At 43.1% G+C, this 20,616-nt stretch overlaps 1 protein-coding gene across 2 annotated transcripts in view; it reads right to left on the bottom strand.

Annotated features, from left to right (window-relative positions):
* Window positions 1-20,616, bottom strand: part of Ctnnal1 (catenin alpha like 1) — a 78,582-nt gene that overhangs the window by 57,624 nt on the left and 342 nt on the right. For both annotated transcript variants that reach the window (XM_029556940.1, XM_008854644.3), the window contains exon 2: window positions 5,410-5,599. In XM_029556940.1, coding sequence (XP_029412800.1) covers window positions 5,410-5,599 — 190 coding nt within the window. The remainder of the gene's footprint in view (window positions 1-5,409; window positions 5,600-20,616) is intronic.

The following is a 20,616-nucleotide window of genomic DNA, read 5'->3' as shown; positions in this document are numbered from 1 at the left end:
AGGCGGGGGGGGATGGAAGGGTGAATGTGGCTTAGGGAGTCCCGGCGCGGAGAGCTGCGCTATCGACTTACCCCAAGAGGTCTGAGGATAGTAGTGCAGGCTAGGAGAGTTAGCCGGTGGTGCAGGCCCAGGGAAGCAGCGAGAGGTGAGGGCGGGGCCAGGACCAGAAGTGGTCCTCCTGGAGACCAAGAAAGGGACTGGGTTGCTGTGGGTGAGAAGAGTCAGGAAGCAGTATTGGTTCCCCAGGTGTCTGGGGCCCCAAGTGTAGGAATGACGCAGGGCTCAAACTAGGAGTATAGAACGGCGAGGCGGGGGGATGGAAGGGTGAATGTGGCTTAGGGAGTCCCGGCGCGGAGAGCTGCGCTATCGACTTACCCCAAGAGGTCTGAGGATAGTAGTGCCGGCTGGGAGAGTTAGCCGGTGGTGCAGGCCCAGGGAAGCAGCGAGAGGTGAGAACCGGGCCAGGACCAGAAGTGGTGCTCCTGGAGCCCAAGAAAGGGACTGGGTTGCTCTGGGTGAGAAGGGTCAGGAAGCAGTATTGGTTCCCCAGGTGTCTGGGGCCCCAAGACTAGGAATGGCGCAGGGCTCAAACTAGGAGTATAGAACGGCGAGGCGGGGGGATGGAAGGGTGAATCCAGGCTTCAAAATTTTAAACCAAATCACTTAAAGAAAATTAGAAGGGCAAAGGGAGGAGATGATAAATTTAGTTTCAGACAACAGGAGCTTCACAATGACACAGGATACACAAAGCAAAGACCATTAAATATGGATTGCTATGACATATTTAACATCATGTGAGCTGAAGCTTTACCAATAAATCAAAGTCTGTGATAGCTGTCCTCTCCTACTGTCCTAAAACTGTTATGGCAGAAGGGAGAGTATGCCAGTTCAGAAATTAAGTTGTAAAATCCTGAGACCAGGCCAGCAGAATGGCTTGGTAGGCAAAAGCACTTGCCAGGTAAGCCTGATGACCTGAGTTAACCCTCTAAAACCCTTGATGAAAGGAGAGAACTGACTCCCAAAAGTTGCTCTCTGACCTTAATACATGCCACAGCTCCCCCACCCCCACACATACACAGTAATAATGTGGAAAACAAATAAATAAATAAAAAACCTCGGGCCATCATCTTGTTCTCTTTCTTTCTTAGGAAAGCCAGCTTCCAGGTCACTCAAGCAATCTCAGTACAGAGACCCACATGATGAAGAATAGTCAATCAAGAAGTGAAGCCTACCAACACCATGAAGGAACTTACAAACACATCCTCCAGCACAGTGACGCCTGCAGATAACTAAGTCCACATGACACATTCACCCAACCCAGACTCACCCAGGGAAGTCACTTCTATACTGGGACCCTCAGAATGTGTGTGAGTGATACAGGAGATGCTGCTACATTGGGTTACCTTGTTGCATGGCAATGGACACTTCTATGTTACCAAGTTTTTATGACAAAATATATAAAAGACAAAAGTGCTTAGAACTAAACCTGACTGAGCAGAGAAAGGAGCAGGAGGCAATTTATCAGTTTGAAATCTACAGCAATAGCTGAAGGAAAAAGTATTTCCTTTCTTTGTTCCTCTGGAAAGTGTTCACTTTTCTTGTACCTTTCAATCAAAGTCACTGTGTAAGAACATGCACAGATGCCCCCTTTAACCTTTCCTTTTTCTGACTGAACCCTGGCATTTAACAAATTAGTAAGTGGGATGCTAACTGTTAGCTGCAGAACAGGATCAAATATTTCCTTGTTACAAAGTTGTTCAAAGTATGGACTGTTCAAGAGCTAATTCCCTGAAAAACATAAAATGTAGCTTCCTGGTTGTCGTTTCTAAATTTATTATAAGCAAACTGCTAGTATCGTGCCCCAAAATGAAAGCCCAAAGACACTCTAACAAGAATATGTATTGAGCTGCCATATAAAATATGAATCTTAAGCTGTAGCAAAGTAAAAGTACAAGCAGCTGGGTATGACAACACCTTTGATCCCAGCATTTGGGAAGCAGAGGCAGGCACATCTCTGTGAAATTGAGGCCAGTCTACATAGCAAATTCCCTGCCAACTGGGGCTATAGGAAGGCACTGTTTCAAGAAACCACATAAAAATAAGTAAAAGCAATGCAAGAATTCAAAATAAGAAAAAGTATTTATAAAGTATAATTATTACATAAAAATTCATTGAACAGTCACTGTGCCAAATGCATGCACACATTATATCAAGATACCTCTGCATACACCAGGAGCCTCATTTTATTGATGAGAATACCGAGATTTTTCTAAAATTCCATGGTTTGCCCATTGTCTCTCTGCTGTCAAGTGGGGGAGATATGACTGAAACCTAAGCAGTTCACCCTGAAGTTCTAGTTCTTTACCACTACTTCACATTCTTCCCCCCAAACCAGTGCTAACTGCCTCAGAGAAAATGGCTAATGAAGGCCAGCTGAGTCAGGAAGGCTTCAGGAGTGACTCACAACCAGTCTTAGATGTGCACACATGGAGGAGGAGACTCACAGTCCCCTCCCTGAGTGACTACAGGAGGGCGGTTCTCATGCAGGGAAAGGGCTTTTGGAACTGGATAAGAGATGTGTGGGAAGCCCATGACGCCCCAAGGGCACATGCTCAGGTCCTCTGGAGCTTGTCTGCTCACCTCCGCTCCTCTCCCCTGCTCTGAGCATAAGGACACAGGACAGAGCTAGCAGAACACAGGATTCCTGATCCCCTCCTCCTGCTTTCAGAAAGAGCTGCTAACATCCTGCAAGCATTCTGCTTTCTCTGCGCTGTTTATTGCATTCTGGGACACGTTTCCGTAAGTGTCACAGAATCATTTCATGCCAGGAGGGAAGACTCTCCTGTTACAAGCTGGTTTGTTTCCTTTCAGTAAACAATAAGAATTATATAACCCTTTCTCACATTTGTGTCTTGCTTTCCAGGAAACAAAAAGATAAATTTCACACTTAATTAAGATAATCATGTTTACCAACGATTCTAGTGTTTTTCTCTTATTTTAATTGGTTCACTTAACATATCTTTTATTATAGCCTATTTCAAATCCTTTTTTTTTTTTTTTTTTTCGGTCTTTTTGAGACAGGGTCTCCCTGTAGCTCCATCTAACCTGGAACTTACTATGTAGACCAGGCTGGCCTCGAACTCACAGACATTTGCCTGCTTCTGCCTCCCTAGCGCTGGAATTAAAAGTGTACGTCAGGCTTCAAATCCTTTTTTATAATGGGAATCAGGCTATCTCCCCTGTGACCCACATAATGCTGTTCTCTAATTCAGCGAGCCAGAGCTCTCCCTTTCTTCATAACAACCTCATTCTACCTATTCAGTCACATTACCATGTATGCTGTGTGTTCATGCTTCCTGTTCTTTATAACCCTATTGTCTTGCTCTAGCTATTTGTATTGTAAAAGCTTCATATTATTCTCCCTGCCTTCATTCTCAGCCCTCTCAACCTGCCCTCGTTCATTCATTTCCTCCAACCCATCAAAGCGATTTTTGACACAAAACATTGTCGTGTGGCTTAGAATTCCTCAATAACTCCCTCTTGCCTACAGAACAATCAAGTCATCACCCAACATACAGGACTCTGTATGTCTCGTTGGTGCCACCATATTTACTCAGCTATATCACACCCACTTCCTTTTCCTTGAAGACACTCCAAAAATACCTGCTCCTCCTTCGGGGTTGTTCACCTCAGAAAATGGCATCAGTATTTACCCAGCTGTTCACCCCAAATCTTTGTGTCATCCACAATTCACATCCTCAGCCAAACCACCAGAAAATCCCATCAGCTCTTCCAGTCACAGCACATCCACATGCAACTGCCTCACACCCCTCTAGTACTCACACAGTCCAGGTCACCACTGTCTATCACCTGGACTACTGCAACAGCCTTCTGACTGACCTCTCTGGTTCCATCCTTACACTCTCCACGGGAGCCAGCAGTTATCCTTGTAAAGTACAAACGAGATTAAGCTATTGTCCTGCACAAAACCTCCCACTAGCCTTCTTACACTTAGAACATACCAAAGTTCCTGCCACTGCCTAGAAGGCCAAAGCTTCCCACTTCTCACCAGGAAAGCTCTTCCCTAGGTGGTCAGATTGCTGGGGCCTCCATTTGGTTGTGGTCTCTGCCTTTCATTAGGGCCTTTTCTATTTCCCTATCTCAGTAGTTCTCAGCTATTTGATCACTGAGGCTGTTTTGGGTTGTTACATGAGGATTCTACCAGCACCTACTGGGTAGAAGGTCCTTAATCACTCTACAGTGCACATGACAACTCCTCACAAGGAATTAGAAAGCCTAAAACATCAACATGGTTGAATTGTGAGGTATCTTTAGTCCACTGGTCTGACCCTTCCCCTGCTTGATTGTTTTCTTCACATTACTATCTGATATTATTTCCTGATTTTCTCATTTGTTTATGCTCCATCTCCCTCACAAGAATGCAAGCTCCAGAAGGGCACATTTCTGGTTGATCTGTACATGTGTATTCACTCACAGCCAAGAAAAAGGTTTGGTGTATGGCTGGCACTCAGTAAATAGGTAACGGAAGAATAAATGGATGAACAATTCTTTAACAAAGCTGAACTATCTGTCACTCTCCAAGCCTTCAGGTTCTCAAGGCTTCTGTGTAGAGAACTGTCATACTCTGACGTTTGAAGTCATAATGACTTGTCTACTGTTAAGTACTGGTATATACTAATTTCTTTCCCATCCTCTACATGGTAGGAAGTAGGCTACAGCGCTCCTGGAGAGCAGAGTCCAGGCCTCACAACCTCCTATTATCATCCAACCTCACACTACGTTGACCAGTAAAAGAGTCCTATGCTTCAGATTTAAGATGGGAGTTAAGAGAAGTTCAACATTTCTGAAAGCCAACCCAGGACTTTAATGGTCTAGAATTCTCTAACTCCAAACAAAGCAAAAATATTTTGTCCACAATGTAGCTTAGTAGTAGAGAGCTTGCTTAACAAGCACAACGCATTAAGTTTTGCTGGGTGTGGTGGTACACAGCTATAATGCCAGCACTAGAGAGGCAGAAGCAAGAGGATTGTTCCAAGTTAAAAACCATTATTGTTTACATAGCAAGGTCTAGGACAACCAGGGTATATAGTGAGACCCAGTTTTTAAATAAATATATACATAAATAAATAGCAAAAATATTTTTCATAATGCCCAAAGCAATAAACCTGATATAAATAGCCTTTAAAATAAATATCAACAGTTGGGCGCAGTCGTGCACATCTATAATATAAGCATTTGGCAGGCTGAGGCAGGAGGACTGCTATTGTGTTTGAAGATAGCCTGGGCTGGTAGTGTGTTCAAGGCCAGCCTGGGCTATATAGTGAGACCCTGTCTCAAGAAAATAAGAAAGCAAACAAACAAACATACAAAGAGTAGACATCCACAAACCTGCTTGTTTAGCTTCAATACAGGCAACATTAATTTCTTCTTTCAAATCCCAGTTTTCATTGGCTATAGCTTCCCCTACTTTAACAAATCTTCCAACTGCCAAGTTGACAGCTTGTCCCACACGCTGAATTGCTTGCAGAGTTTTATCAGACTTTTTAGTGTTGTCTTTATGGTTAATAAGTGTGGTAATCTAAAAGTAAAAGATAAAAGCAACTTTCAAAATGTTTATCTCAATACTTAAAGAGAAGAAAAAAAAATATGTACCAGGAAGGCCAAGAAGATTAGGTCCAGAATATTGGACTAACCAGAGAGACTAAACCCATATTTGTAGAAGTTGTAGGCAAGGGCTCAGCCAGTAAAGTATCTTGCATCATTTCTCAAGACAATGCTTCTATTAATTGTGATTGTGAGTTCACCTGAGGGCAGTTATCTGGGACATACAGGCCCAGATGCTTTCCAGATCTTCCAACAGATCTTAAAGGCATGAGACTACATCACTGGTTCATAGAACACACAGAAAGCGAAAATACTTTGGGTCTAGTATCTTCTGTCTTGACCTGAGGTATGTGAGTAAAGAAAACACCTTCCACTGTGTTCCACTCCACTGCTCACCATGAAGTGGGTGTACAAAACAGCACTTGCACACTGGAGGTGTAGCTTAGTGGTGGAGTGCTGGCCTAGCATTTGAAAGGTCCTCAGTTTGATCCCTAGCACTCAAACTATATGTTTACTGAATTAACTAGATGCTTTAGAATGACCACTGTTATCTATGCTTTCAACCTGTTAGTGTTATCAGTCTCGAAGTACATGAAATATCAAGAGTTTTATTCTGAGCTCTGAAATAAAATATAGACGGTGACAAGCATAGCTCATTGAAACAAACAAAGCTCTTAAAAATTTCTTAGAACACTGTGCTGGATAGTTTTAGTGTCAACTTAACACACCTGGGTTGAGGGAGCCTCAATTGGGGAATTGCCTCCATTGGAATGGCCTGTGTCCATGTCCACAGGGCACCTTCTTGATTGTTGGGTGATGTGGGAAGGCCCAGCCCACTGTGGGTGGTGTCACCCTTGGGCAGGTGGGCCTGTGTTACATAAGAAAGCAGGCTGAGCAGGGGCCAGGGTAGCAAGCCAGTAAGCAGCATTCCTCCATGGCCTGTGCTCCAGCTCCTGCCTCCAGGTTCCTGTCCTGAGTTTCTACCTTGGGCTCCCTGATGAACTATGACCTGGGAGATGTAAGTTTAATAAACCTTTTCCTCCCCAAGTTGGTAGTGGTCAGAGTATTTTGTCACAGCAATGAAGAAACAAACTAAAACAGAAATTGGTACCAGGAGTGGGGTGTTGACTGTGAAGAACCTGACCATGTGGGGTTTTAGAGGAATGTGGAAGACTTTGGAAGTTTGGGCTAAAAAAGCAGCTGATTCCTGTAAATGGAGCTTAACAGGCCATTCTAGTAAATGCTGGAAGAAAGTTGTGCTTAGAAACACGTAGTTTCAGAGGGAAATAAGGACTTAAGCAGCACTTGGGATATTTTGGCAAAGAGTCTGGCTGGAGTCTGCCCTAGACCAAAAAGCTTGCCTGAGGCTAAGTTGAAAAGTAATGGATTAATTTCTTTGCCAGAAGAAATTTCAAGACAGCCTAATGTAGAAATGGTGGCATGGCTATTAATGGTAAATATTATACAGATCTACAGTGAGAGCAAATGGGACAGAAAGAAATACAGTTTGGATTGAAAAAGAGCACTAGGAAGATCAACGTTGGAGCCCTGGCATGTGATTGGAGAGGATCCCATTGATAAGGAGATTAAAGTGATTAAGGAGGGGCCTAGAGATTCAAACTTAAATAATAGAGAGAGTGTCTCCAGGGCAAGACCACACCCAGTTAACTCTCCAACTTGTGAAAGGAAAATGCTGCAGGGGCCACTGAAGAGAAAAGCTTCTAAAATGGATAAAGCAGGCTGGAGTCCATCCCAAACTTGCAGTCAAACTTGACAATGTCATTCACCTGGTGCTGGTTTTAGAGGCATGAAAGATGGAAGAGTGAAGGGGTCATCAATTCTTCCTCCGAAGTTTCAGAGAGCCTCAGAGGCCAGGCAGCATGAAGCAGGGATTCCCCTGCCTAGAGAAGGCCCTGATAGGCCATTTCTTGAAGCTGTAAAGGTGAAGCTGGTTGGCAATGGAGACCCCAAGAAGTTCGTGATGCCAGAGCTGTGAGGCATCTGCCAAGAAGACCTGCACACAGGGAGCGGTACCAGCACAAGAGAGAGATGTGTGTTGGGGATTTTGGCAGGACACCAAGACTATAACAGAAGTGGGCAAAAGCTTTAAAAGAAGATGAGGAAAGGGCTCAGTGAGTAAAGTGTTTGCTGTGCAATCCTGAGGGCCTGAGTAGGTGTCCCCAGAACCCATGTAAAGCCAAGGACAGTAGTGTGCACCTGTAAGCCCAGCATTGCAATGGGCAGACGAGAGGTAGAGACAAGAGAATTCTATCAAGAGACCCAGTCTGAAATAAGGGGAAAGATGGGGTATGACACCCAAGGTTGTCCTCTCACTGTGGCACATGTGCACCCCCAGTCACACACATACAGACACACATGCACACACATCATATACACATAATAGCCACGTATCGTGCACATACATTGTAACACACAGTTGGAAATTTTTCATTAGAAACCAGAAGAAAAAGGATCATTATGTAGTGGCAGAAAGTCACTCTCAGTGATATGGAGAGCAGAAAATATACCTCAAGAATTAGGTGGTCTAGCTAAGGTGATTTGAAGGAGGCTTTGAAGGTGATATCTGGTTGCAGTAAATATAAAAGAACAGAAAGAAATCAAAGAAAATGCTGTTAAATAAAATCAACCCCATGCGTGCTGGTTTTGAAAATTTTTGGCCAGATGGCACACCACAATAAATTTAAAAATGGCTTTCAGGCAAAAATAAAATCTAAGGTACTGTCAAGAAAGCAAAGTCTAAAGGTTCAGCTGAGGATATGACAATAAAATTACAGTCAGCACTCAAAAAGATCCAACGTGCCGGGCATGGTGGTACACCCCTTTAATCCCAGCACTTGGGAGGCAGAGGTAGGCGGATCTCTGAGTTCAAGGCCAGCCTGATCTACATAGTAAGTTCCAGGACAGCTGGGGCTATAGGGAGACCCTGTCTCAAAAAAAAAAAAAAAAAAAAAATACAGTCAGCTCTCAAAAAGATCCAAGATGGTATTCTAGTCAACCACTGAGTTAAACAAGTTTCCTAAGCTTAGATAGCCCTCAGTGGTCTCAGAGGCACCAAAGTTAGAGAAGAGATGATCCCAAGTTGTAGGGATGGCTTTGGTCTGACAGACCCAACCCAACATGACTCAAAGGAGACCAACAAATCAAGTGTCTGCAAAAACATCATCGGCTCAGACTGAAAGAAAAGGATCAATACAAAACGAAAGACTTTGTACTCCCAAGCTTCCAGAAGCAGGCTAAGAAAACCAGCTACAAACAAGGGCTACCTTTCCTGAAAAAAAGACATCTCAGAAGGTAATGCCAAGATACAGAACCAATTCCTGGGACTTGAATTTTAATCAAGGAACTGACAGCCTGAGTCCAGGTGCATTTCAGAATGTGATAAGCTAATGGTTCCTACTTCCCTCATTTTGAACTTAACATATAGCCATTATTCTACAGTTCCTACGGTGTAACAAGAAAGAGTTACACAGAAGAAACAGCTATGTAAAAGAGGCTCATCTGAACCAGATTTCTAGGTCAACCTGGATTTTTCAGGCCTGAGCTGTAGTCTTTGGGGAAGAAGATAAATACTTTGCCACCAGAGGTTAGAGAATAGTGGCCTTTGCTATTCTTTCCTTCAAGAGGCAGTCTCCACCTTCTCTCCTTAAAGTGCAAGCTGATGTAGTCACTTTTAATAGAATAAAGCAGGGTATGTAACTCAATTGAAAGAGTGCTGGCCTAGCACACAGGAGGCCCTGGACTTGATCTACAACGGTGCAAAACTGGGGTAGTGGCACACAGGCCACTCCCAAAAATAGTAGCAGGAGGATCTGGAGTTCAAGGTCATCCTCTGCCTAGGGTACTGAAGCTGCTGGACCACAGCTAGCTTCCTGACAATGGAGATTCTGTGGTCTGGAACTTCCCTAGTAAGCCATCCTTAAATTCCTGATTGATAGAACTTGACTGTTATTTTAATCTATTGTTTTATGTTACTTTGTTATTTGGCAGTAAAAATCATTTCAAATGTGTGTCTTGGAAAAGAATTCGCTGGCTTCTAGAACAGTAGCTTGGTAGGATGCCAAACACAGAAGCAGGGAGACCACATAGAAAGCTGTCAAAATAGTCCAGGCAGAAAATGTTGCTGCTTATAAAAAAGTGGTAATAGTCAAGGAGGAAAATGGGCAAGATGGGGAACATCTTGAATATGATGTGCTTGATGGACTAGATTGGTGGAATCAAAATGGCTCCTAGGACTGGGGAGACGCCTCAGTCATTAAAGTGCTTGCCATGAAGGCATGAGGACCAGAGTTTGATCCCAGAACCCACATAAAAAAACTGGGCACAGTGGTGCACATTTGTAGTCCCAGTGCTGGGGAGGTAGAGACAGGCAGAACCCTGGGGCTTGCTGGTCAGCCAGCCTAGCCTACTTGGGGAGCTCCAAGCCAGTGAGAGACCCTGTCAGAAAAAACAAGATGGATAGCACTTAATTTTTTTTATATATTTTATTTTTTATGTTATGTGTATGCATGTATTGCCTGCATATAGGTAAGTGCACTCGTGTGTGCAATGCCTGCAGAGGACAGAAGAGACTGTCGGATCCCGTGGAACTGGAGTTACAGTTTTTAGCTGCCATGTGGGTGCTGGGATTCAAACCTGGGTCTTCTGTAAGAACAGTCAGTGTTCTTATCCGCTGAGCCATCTCTCCAGCCCAGAGGATAGCATTTAAGAAATGACATTGTCAGGGCTGGAAAGATGGCTCAGCGGATAAGAACACTGGTTGTTCTTGCAGAAGACCTGGGTCCCAATCCCAGCACCCACATGGCAGCTAACAACTGTTCATAACTCCAGTCCCAGGGTATCCGACAGCCTCTTCTGACCTCCATGGGCATTGCACGTCACAGGTGCACTTACCTACATGCAGGCAATACAGTCATACACATAAAATAAAAATAATAAACTTTTTTTAAATTTAAAAAAAAAAGAAATAAAAGAAATGATATTGCCAAAACCAAATTTAAAAGAACCTGGGTGTGGTGGCCCATGCCTTTAACCCAGCACTGGGGAGGCAGAGGCAGGTGGCTCTGTGAGTGCATAGTGAGTTCCAGGACAGTTGGGGCTACAGGGAGACCCTGTCTCAAAAAGACCAAAAAAAAAAAAAAAAAAAAAAAAAAAAAAAGACATTGAGCCAGGTGTGATAGCACACGCCTTTAACCCCAGCACTTGGGAGGCAGAAGCCAGCTTGGTCTACATAGCAAGCTCCAGTCCAGTTGAGGTTACAGGGAGACTCTGTCTCAAAAAAGACCGAAAAAAAAAAAAAAGGAGGGAAGGAAGGAAGGAAGGAAGGAAGGAAGGAAGGAAGGAAGGAAGGAAAGAAAGAAGGAAGATGATATCGAGGGGCTAGAGAGATGGCTCAGAGGTTAAGAGCAATGACTGCTCTTGTGGAGGACCCAGGCTCAATTCCCAACACCCACATGGCAGCTAACAACTGGTTCCAGATGATCTGAGCCCCCTCTTCTGACCTCCTCAGGAACTGCATGACACAGGTGCATTTACGTACATGCACACAATACACTCATACACTTAAAATAAAAATAATAAAAGAAATGACATCAAGGTTGACCTCTGTCGCAAAAAATAAGGTGGAGAATGATTGAGGAAAACACCCAACATGACCTCTCACCTCCATACATAGGAACACACACATGCAGCCTGCACACGTATGTAACTATACACACACGAATGTGCACACATACACACACTCAGGGACGCCTGTCCTAGTTTCAGTAGTCAATTTGACACACCTGAGAGAGGGAACCTCAACTGAAGAGCTGCTTCTATCAAACTGGCTTGCGGGACATTTTCTTGAGTACTAACTGATGTAGGAGGGTCCAGACCCCTGTGGGAAGTATCATCATCCCTAGGCAGGTCGGCCTGAGTTGTTTAAGAAAGGAGACTGAACATGAGCCAGGAAGTGCATCAGCAAGCAGCATTCCTCAGTGGCCTTTGCTTCAGTTCCTGCCTCAGCCTCCCCCATGATGCAACTGTAACCTGTACACTGAAATAAACACCCTTTCTTCCCCAAGTTGGTTTGGGTCAGTGTTTTATCACAGCAACAGAGATGCTAACTAGAACAACCCCTAAACCAAGAATGGTGGCTCGTACTTATAACCCCAGGAATCAGGAGACTGAGGCAGGAGGATTGCTAGACATTTGAGGCCAGCCTGGGCTACAGAGTTTTTGTCTCCAAAAACAAAACAACACTAACAACAAATGACCCTTAAATAAGTGTGCGGCATGAGAAACAAGGTACAGCAGCACAACACATCCATCTTGATGCAGGAGGCAGGCCAGTGTTGTGTAAAATCACATAATTCAGTTCTCATAGTAATCTTCAGGCACAGGTGCTACTTTATTCCCTTTGAGTTAAGGAAACTGATTTTTTTTTTTTTTTTTTTTTTTGGCTTTTTGCTACAGGGTCTCCCTGTAGTCCCAGCTGACCTGGAACTCGATATGTAAATCAGGCTGGCCTAGAACTCACAGAGATCTGCCTTGCCTCTGCCTCCCAAGTGCTGGGATTAAAGGCGTGGAAACTGATAATTTATTTAAAGTCACACTACTAGTAAGTGATGGAGTTAGGATCTAAAGTCACTTGTAATACAGAGATCATACACTTACCTGTAACAGTACACAACAACTCAATAAACTGGGTCATCAATTATCATTCTAATTTTGCCAACAAGGAAACCAGATATCAAGAAGGATGGTGGGGGGGGTTGAATCCAGATCTTCTTACTGAGGAATATAGCCTACTAATCACTTAGCCATACTGCTTTCTCTACCCTATAATGTTAATGAGAATCTAATGGAATGATTATGTATCTTAATACACACTGTATAATAACCAGTCAAGGGTATATTATAATTAGCTCTTTAAATCTTAGCATTATTACAGATAAGAAAACTGAGACTTGTGAAATTATTTAGCTCACACAGTTAATAGGTGATCTACTTTAGAATTTGAATCCAGGTTTATGTGACAGCAAGACCCACTAGTATTCTCTCCTTTTTTGGAAGTGTTTAGCCTTTCTTGCTCATTTATTTATTTTGGAGGGAAGCAGAATTTTTTCTTCAACATAGCACGTCACCTAAGCTCCCAACTATTATGTAATCATAAAAGTTCGAAGACTCACTAGAGGTGAATTTTGAGGATGCTAGGCCATGGCCCTATGAACCAGGATGTCTTAGTTTTGATTCCTGTTGCTATGATAAAATGCCTGACAAAGGCAATTTTAAGGGAGAGTATATTCAGCTTACAATTCCAGGTTACAACCCATCAATGAGGGGGAGTCAAGGCAAGAATTGAAGCAACTAGTCACATCCAGAGACGAGGAGAGAATGAGTACATGCCTGCTTGTGCTCAGAGCCTTTTCTCCTCTTTTATATGGTCTAGAACCCAACCCCAGGAAGTGGTACCACTCACTTTTAGGCTGGGTCTTCCCATATTAATGAATGTAATCAAGACAACCCTCCCTGTCTCAGGCCAACCTGATCTACACAATCCCTCAGTGAGACTCTCTTCCCAAGTGATTCTAGACTGTGTCAAGTTGATAATTAAAACTCACCATCCATCACACAAGATATCAAATATGAAAAACACCAGGTATGATGATGCACAGCTGTAGTCCCAACACTCAGGCTGAGGCAGAAGGATAGCAAGTTCAAAGCAACCTGGGCTACACAGCAAGACTCTGTCTCAAAAGGAGAAGAGAGCAAGTATGAAATCCATTAGCACCACCTTAGTCCTTCTCCATTCCTGACAGACACTATCAAACACTCAGCAATACATGCAGAACAGAGACCTTGACCTCCACTGAGTAATTCAAGCTTAGAAGAGATTCTGGAATGAAAAGGAATATAAGTGGCTGCTTAGACTGTGCCTACCCTTCATATATTGACATCCTAACACCCAATGTGATAGCATTTGAAAGTGAGGCATTTGGAAAGTGGTTTGGTCATGAATGAATAGGATCAGTGCCCTTATAAAAGAGAAAACAGAAGGACCCGGGCCTCTTTGTACTGTCAGTCTGTAATTCAGGAAGCAGGCGGTCTCAGCAAACACTGAACAACAAGCCCGCACCTTGATTTTGGACCACCAACCCTCCAGAACTGTGGGGAATTAATTCCCGTTGTTTAAGATCACTAGTCTATAGTTTTGTAGCTTGTTTGTGGTGTTGAGGTTTGAACCCAAGGCATCCCATACGTTGAGTTCTAGTCCTATGACAGCAACCCAAAAGAGTAAGACACTTGCGTTCCTTAAATTCTGTTTACATAATGTTTAAAGTTTCCAATTATAAAGAACAGATCCTGCAATTAGGCTAAAGTACTATTGTTCAATTCCCACACAGTATTTTGCTTTCTACTCTTAGCATCCTCCCTAGTAATTAGGTGTGGCTGTCTTCCTCTTACTGGAAGCATTCTGGAAAATGCTCACTGAGATTTAAAATTGACTTTTAGAGGAGCTAAATCCATTCATAGAATTCTTTCTTCTTACTTATGTCTTAAAATTTTCAAACTTTTAAAAAGAGAACTTCAAAATTATGTATGTTGATTATTCAAAAGGGGAGGAAAAAGAAATCTTATAAGAAAGCCACAAAAAATAAAAATCATTTATAATCCTACATCCTTGTGAATACTTTAGCTTAATTTTTCCAATCCTGTTTTAGAAGATGAAGATTAAAATTTCCTTATCATGCAAAGAATAAGACTAGCTAAGATTTATTAAGCACAGGAGTACCAAACACTAGAGCGTGTGTTTTATATGTATGAATTCATTTAGTGCTTATATCTCTAGTATCTATGAGGTGCCTAACTATTATTATCTTCATTTTATAGATAAAGAGCCTGCAGTTTGGGGCTGGAGAGATGGCTTAGCAGTTAAGAGCACTGGCTGCTCTTGCAGAGGACCAGGGTTCAAATCCCAGCACCCATATGGTGGCAAACAACCATCTGTAACTCCAGTTCCAAGGGATCCAACGCCCTGTTCTGACCTCTTCAGGTATTGCATGACACTGGTGTACTTACATGCAGGCAATACACTTATACATATAAAATAAAATAAATAAAATATATTTTAAAAAGAGCCTGAAGTTTGAAAAGGTTAAGAATATGCCCAAGGCCATAAAGCTGCCACCACATTTCTCTTACCTCCTATGCTAATGATCAAGGAAATGCTAGAGTGTTTTGTAAGTTATAGCATGCCCAATAAAAAGTTAGCTATTATTCTTGAAAACTAGGAAGAATATTAAGAATAACCACTTATAGTTGCCCTGACAGACACTTTCTACAGGATGTTCTAGAAAATGCTGAATGAGCCAGAAAGAGGGCAAAGAAGGGGAAGCAAGGTGATCTGATACACTAAAGAACTGTGCTGTGGAAAAAAAGTAAGAACTAGGGCTTACTTCATACCACCTGCTGAGGTGTCACAAAGGACAAATGGCCATCAAGAACATACTGTCAGGTAGGAACACAGACTCCTATCACCCTGTCTGGGTTTGAATCCTGGCCTGTTACATGATGTAATCAGCTCTCAACTTTTCTGTGACAGCTCTTACCTGTAAAAATGGGGACAGTAACAGTCCTCTCCTAAGGCTACTGTGGAAAACAAGTAAATGTAAAACACTGTATTTAGAACAGGGTCAGTGATGTAGCCAGCACTGCATGCCTGCTAGGTAGTGTTAGATTTCTAGGATCTCTGTTCTATCTTCCTATTTGGGGATGTTCTTATTTTGAAAATCTGCTGACAGTAATCCTTGATGGGCCTGGACTTTACCAACTTTGTGGGAAGGCAAGAAAGCAAGTATAGGAAGCCAGGAGGAAAGAAAATGCAGTCTAATCTCTGGCTTCTAGAAGCATGGTGGGGAAAGAGAAGTTCCTGTCTGCATTGAACTCATCAGTAAGTTCTCAGAATTATTTGAAAATCGGGTAATTGGCTCTACAGAACAACATGGAAGCGAACATGCCAATCAACATCTTGTGCTTTCAAGAAGGCAGCTTTCACTTGTTCACAAATCATTTGATAGTTAAACTTCCCTTTATCTTTGTGGTAAAAAACGGGCTTATATCCACGCACACGCATCAGCAAAGAGAAGAGGCCTCTTGTCTACTCTCTTCTCCCACAACTTACTGAAACAAGGATTCTGAAAGGCTTTGAAGGGAACTAGAGAAATGGGAAAAATGAAGTGAGCTATCTTGGAAATGGAAACGCTGACTGAAAGGAAGCACCCGCAGGAAAAGACCAATGGCAGTAAAATAACATTCCACACTAGGGAGGAGCTCTGCTACATATCCTTCTTCCCTTCCTTGGAGAAAAACATTACAAGAGTGGGAGTTTTGACAGGAAGAATGAATGAACTAACTTCTAAAAGAGGTGGGGAGTTCTACAGAAAATGTACTTGGTTCTTAGCCCAGAACTTTTCAAAGATTGTTTGAATTATGAAATATGCAGCATACGAACATAAGTAACATGCATATGCAGTTGACAGACATGTCAGAGCCAGGTGTGGTGTTGCACAGCTATAATCCTAGTGATTGGGAGGTGGAGGCAGGAGGATAAAGAGTTTGAGTGAAGCTTGGGCTACACAGAGATCCTGCACTGAAACCCTAAGAGGTGGTGATATAGGGGAGTGGCAGAGTGGCACACACAAGACCTTGGATTTGATCCATCCCCACCATGCAAAAAGAGGGAAGGAAGTACAGCTGTGATGCAGTCATTTTACCAACACATAGCATCTCCTTGGGTGAACATGGCACAACTTACTGAAACAATCTGCTAAAGAGGTGTTGGTAGTTTCTAGTTTGGGGTCTTCAGAGGAAAAACTGGTATCCTTATTCCTATTCTATTTCTCAAATACATGTGAGGGGTTTCTCTGGGGTATAGACAGCAGTGGAATTGCTAGACCGCTGTTAATATTAACCTTTTCCTAGACATAGTCTTACTATCTAGCTCTGGCTAGCCTATAACTTAATTCTCCTGCCTCAGACTCTCAAGTGCTGGGATTATGGGAATGCACCACCATGCCCAGCCCCCAACTTAAATTTTCTTTGAGTATGTGTGATGTGTGTGTGTGTGTGTGTGTGTGTGTGTGTGTGTGTATTGCCTGGGTATGTTTAAGTGCACCCTTGCCATGCAGTGCCTGTGGAGGACTGAAGAGGAGTATCCAGTCCTGTGGAACTGGAGTTACAAATGTTGTTAGCCCCTATGTAGGAGCTGGGATTCAAAACTGGGTCTTCTGCAAGAACAGCCAGTGCTCTTAACCGCTGAGCCATCTCTCTAGCCCCAGTGTGTGTGATTTCCTGTTTGCTCTTTATGGTGCTGGAGATCAAACTTAGGGCCGTAGACATGCTAAGCACACACACCACCGCCGAGCTATGGCTGAACCACCATCATTCACAACACCTTGCCTTCCTCAGCAGCACTTCTTTCTCTAGGGTTTTAGCCTGTGTTCCTAATAGCAGTGAGCATCTTTCCCACCATCTAGCCATTTGTTTCCTTTTCTGTACAATTATTGCTTTACTAGCTTTTAATGGCTCATCTATTTTTGATTCACTATAGAACTTTCTTTTGTTTTTGTTTCTTTGTGGGTTTTTTTTTTTTTTTTGGTCTTTTGAAGACAGGATCTCCCTGTAGCCCCAGCTGGCCTGGAACTCACTATGTAGACCAGGCTGCCCTTGAACTCATAGAGATCAACCTGCCTTTGCCTCCCAAGTGCTGGGATTAAAAGCATGCACCACCATACCCAGCAGAACTTTCTTTATTCTGGCAATCATTTCTTGGTTGTAATGAAATCATATTGTATCACCTTATAGCTTATCTTTAAAATGTCTTTTATAGAGCCAGGTATGGTAACACACACCTTTAATCCCAGCACTAGGGAGACAAAGGCAGGTGAATCTCTGTGAGTTTGAGGCCAGCCTGGTCTGCATAAGAGAGTTCACAGCCAGGTGGGGCTACAGTCTCAAAAAACAACAACAACAAAAAATATCTTTTATAGGGGGCTGGAGAGATGGTTTAGAGGTTAAGAGCACTGGCTGCTCTTGCAGAGGACCCAGGTTCGATTCATGGCGCCCACATGGCGGCTAACAACCATCTTTAATTCTACTTCCAGGGGAATCTGACACCCTCTTCTGACCTCCTCAGGCACTGGACAACACAGGTGCACTTACATACATGCAGGTAGTACACTCGATACACATAAAATTTTTTTTTAATTATATTTTTGAGGAACAGACTTCTTCATTTTAATGGAGCTAAATATCTCAATCTTTGTTTAGAGCTTGTACTTTTGCTATTGTAAGAAACCTTTTTCCACTATGATATGGTAAAACTAATACCCTATTTTTCCCCAACAAGGAAGATATTTCCTACTGCTAGTTTACAAATATTTTTTTCATCATGATTAGGAACTGAATGCAACTGAATGCTGCTTCTATGACTATACTATGAACATATATCCTTTTTAGTCTGTGAAGACAGAAAATGGTACATATTTTCTGATGCTGACACAGCCGTGTTTTCCTAGAATTCAGCCTATAAGTCAAGAGCTTTCATTGGGAGAGTCAGAAGTGAGATGATATCAAACTCCCATCTCCTCCACAGCATCATTCTAATTCGACCATTCTCTTTCTGAGCTCTCAAAGCACTTACTGTTGATGACGCTCATTTGATACTTGGCATGTACTATTATTCTACACATATGCTGTCAACCAACTAACATACATACCCTTTAAAGAGCAGCAACTATTAAGCACAGAATAAATCCTTGTTTAAAGTACTTGATATGTCCTTGTGGATCAGATATGGAAATTAGGTGAATAATAGTGCTGAATCCTTAGAAAAGAGCCATTTGGACATGTGAGTTTTCTAGAGAGCTGCAATTTTAAACCCTCCCCTCTCTCTGACAGTCTCATGTAATTCAGGCTGGCCTCAAACTTCCCATGTAGCTGAGGTTGACCTTCAACTTCTGATTGTCCTGTCGCCACTTCTTTGAGTGCTGGGACTACAGTAGCGTACCACCACAGTTAATATGGCGCTAGGGATTGACCAAGACCTTCATACATGCTAGGCCAAGCATGCATTCTCCTATCAGTCTCAGTTTTAATCTCAATGAAACTTTAAAGTCATTCTACACTGTCTTCTACACTTCCCTGCCCTGTTATAATAAAAAAAAACCCTGACCATGCTTTACGTATTTCTCCATATTACAGGAAACTTAACTTTCTCTTGTTGAGGAGTCTTATTAGGCATATCAGTTGTAGTATGACACACTCACTGATACAACTGTGAGCTGCAGAACCTCAGCTGTGAAACTGAACAAGGTTTTAACCAAGAAAAGGGGGGGAGTGTATTTTTCTCCTTTAGGCATTTACCCCTCTAGTTGATTCTTAGCAGCAAATCTCATTTTTCTCTTCTACTCTCCACAACCTTTTATAAACCCCAGAATAAGAAAATTCAGCTAGGTAGTACTGGTAACATTTTTAGAAAGGATACTGTACAATGTTGCCATTTCTCCACCTTGCAAATTTCTCCCTGGTTTTTCCATTGTGGAGTCTCTGGAGCTATTCTGTGCTGACTTCATCACAGCCTCTAGTTTCTAGGAAGGACACGGGAGTAGCTAAAAGCAGACACTGGAGCCAGGCTACCTGGGTTCAAACTTTAGTTTTGCACTGAAGAATTGAAAGTCCTAATAGCAAGTTAGTTGATCTCACTAACCGTCAATTTTCTGGTCTACAAAATGAAGAGCAGTATCCACCTCACAGGTAAGAATTAAATGAGTTAGCATTGACAAAGTGCTCAGAACATACATAGCCTGGATCTAACATTAAACAGATGGGTCAAACACTATCAATCTGAACACCATCCATATCCCCTTCTCTACTGCCTTAAAAGTGCTCCAGTATTTTTTTCACCATGGGCTGCAGTTGTTGGGGGGGTGCCATTGGGAGGGGGTGCAGACATTAGGATGGGATGGGCAGCACCCCTTCCAAATGGTCCTGCCTCTGTTACTGGGGAGAGCATCAGCGAGTGAGTGCTAGGTGTGTTAACCACTTGAAACAGGTGAAGAAAATGGGGCCATTAATTCAATTAGCATAACAAGAATCTAGGGACATAAATAACTATAATTTTCAGGTATTTGCAAGACTCCACGAGAGAATAGTTAAAGTTCTATAGAACAGTGGCAGGCCCTCCAACACTAAACATGTCTATGTAAGGTACAGGTGGCCAGGTGTCAAAGCTGTTCTAAGAAAGAATTTTTTTTTAATTTAGAGTCACATAATTAAGGACTTTTTTTTCTACCTCTAAAATCTTGGTAATCCTGGCATGAGTCACCAAGACGTTACAAGCAAAGTGTGAGTCACACATCGCCAACAAGCTGCCAAAGACAGAATTCTTCACTTGGTGTTTGGCACAGTACCACAGATGTAGGTGAGGAATTCTAGCCCTCGGGTTATGTATACCTCAGCTCTGAGACACAAAACTCTTTTAAAATTAGGCATATCCCCTCGCTGGTTCCAGACTTAAATACAAAAATGCATGAACCCCAACTGAGACTTGGCAAAAAAACTGTGCAGCGGGATTAGGTCTCGGGTAGTCCTCGTCACTGCAAAGAGTCCATGCAAATGCAGACAGAGGTGGGCAGCAGAGCACCAAGACAGGGCAGGTGGCCGGAGTGGGTGGGAGCTGGGCGAGTCCACACACGGCCAGGGGAAAGGGACAAAGGCCTAGGGGAGCACGCTGGCGTCGAAGGCAAGGGCTTGGGATGCGAAGGGCGGCAGAGTGGGCTGCAGGGGGTCGGCAGGGCTCTGAGGGGCTCCTCTCCGTCCCGGGGCTGGGCCTCGTTCGGCTGGAGCCGCAGCCCGAGGCGGGTCCTGCGACCCAGGCCGGACAGCGCACCTGCCGGCTCTGCCGCTCCGCTGCACGACCCGGGGAGGCCG

This window comes from Nannospalax galili, unplaced genomic scaffold (genome assembly GCF_000622305.1).
Source record: "Nannospalax galili isolate Female #2095 unplaced genomic scaffold, S.galili_v1.0 scaffold666, whole genome shotgun sequence".
NCBI lineage: Eukaryota > Metazoa > Chordata > Mammalia > Rodentia > Spalacidae > Nannospalax > Nannospalax galili.
This window is presented reverse-complemented; position numbering and strand designations above follow the sequence as displayed.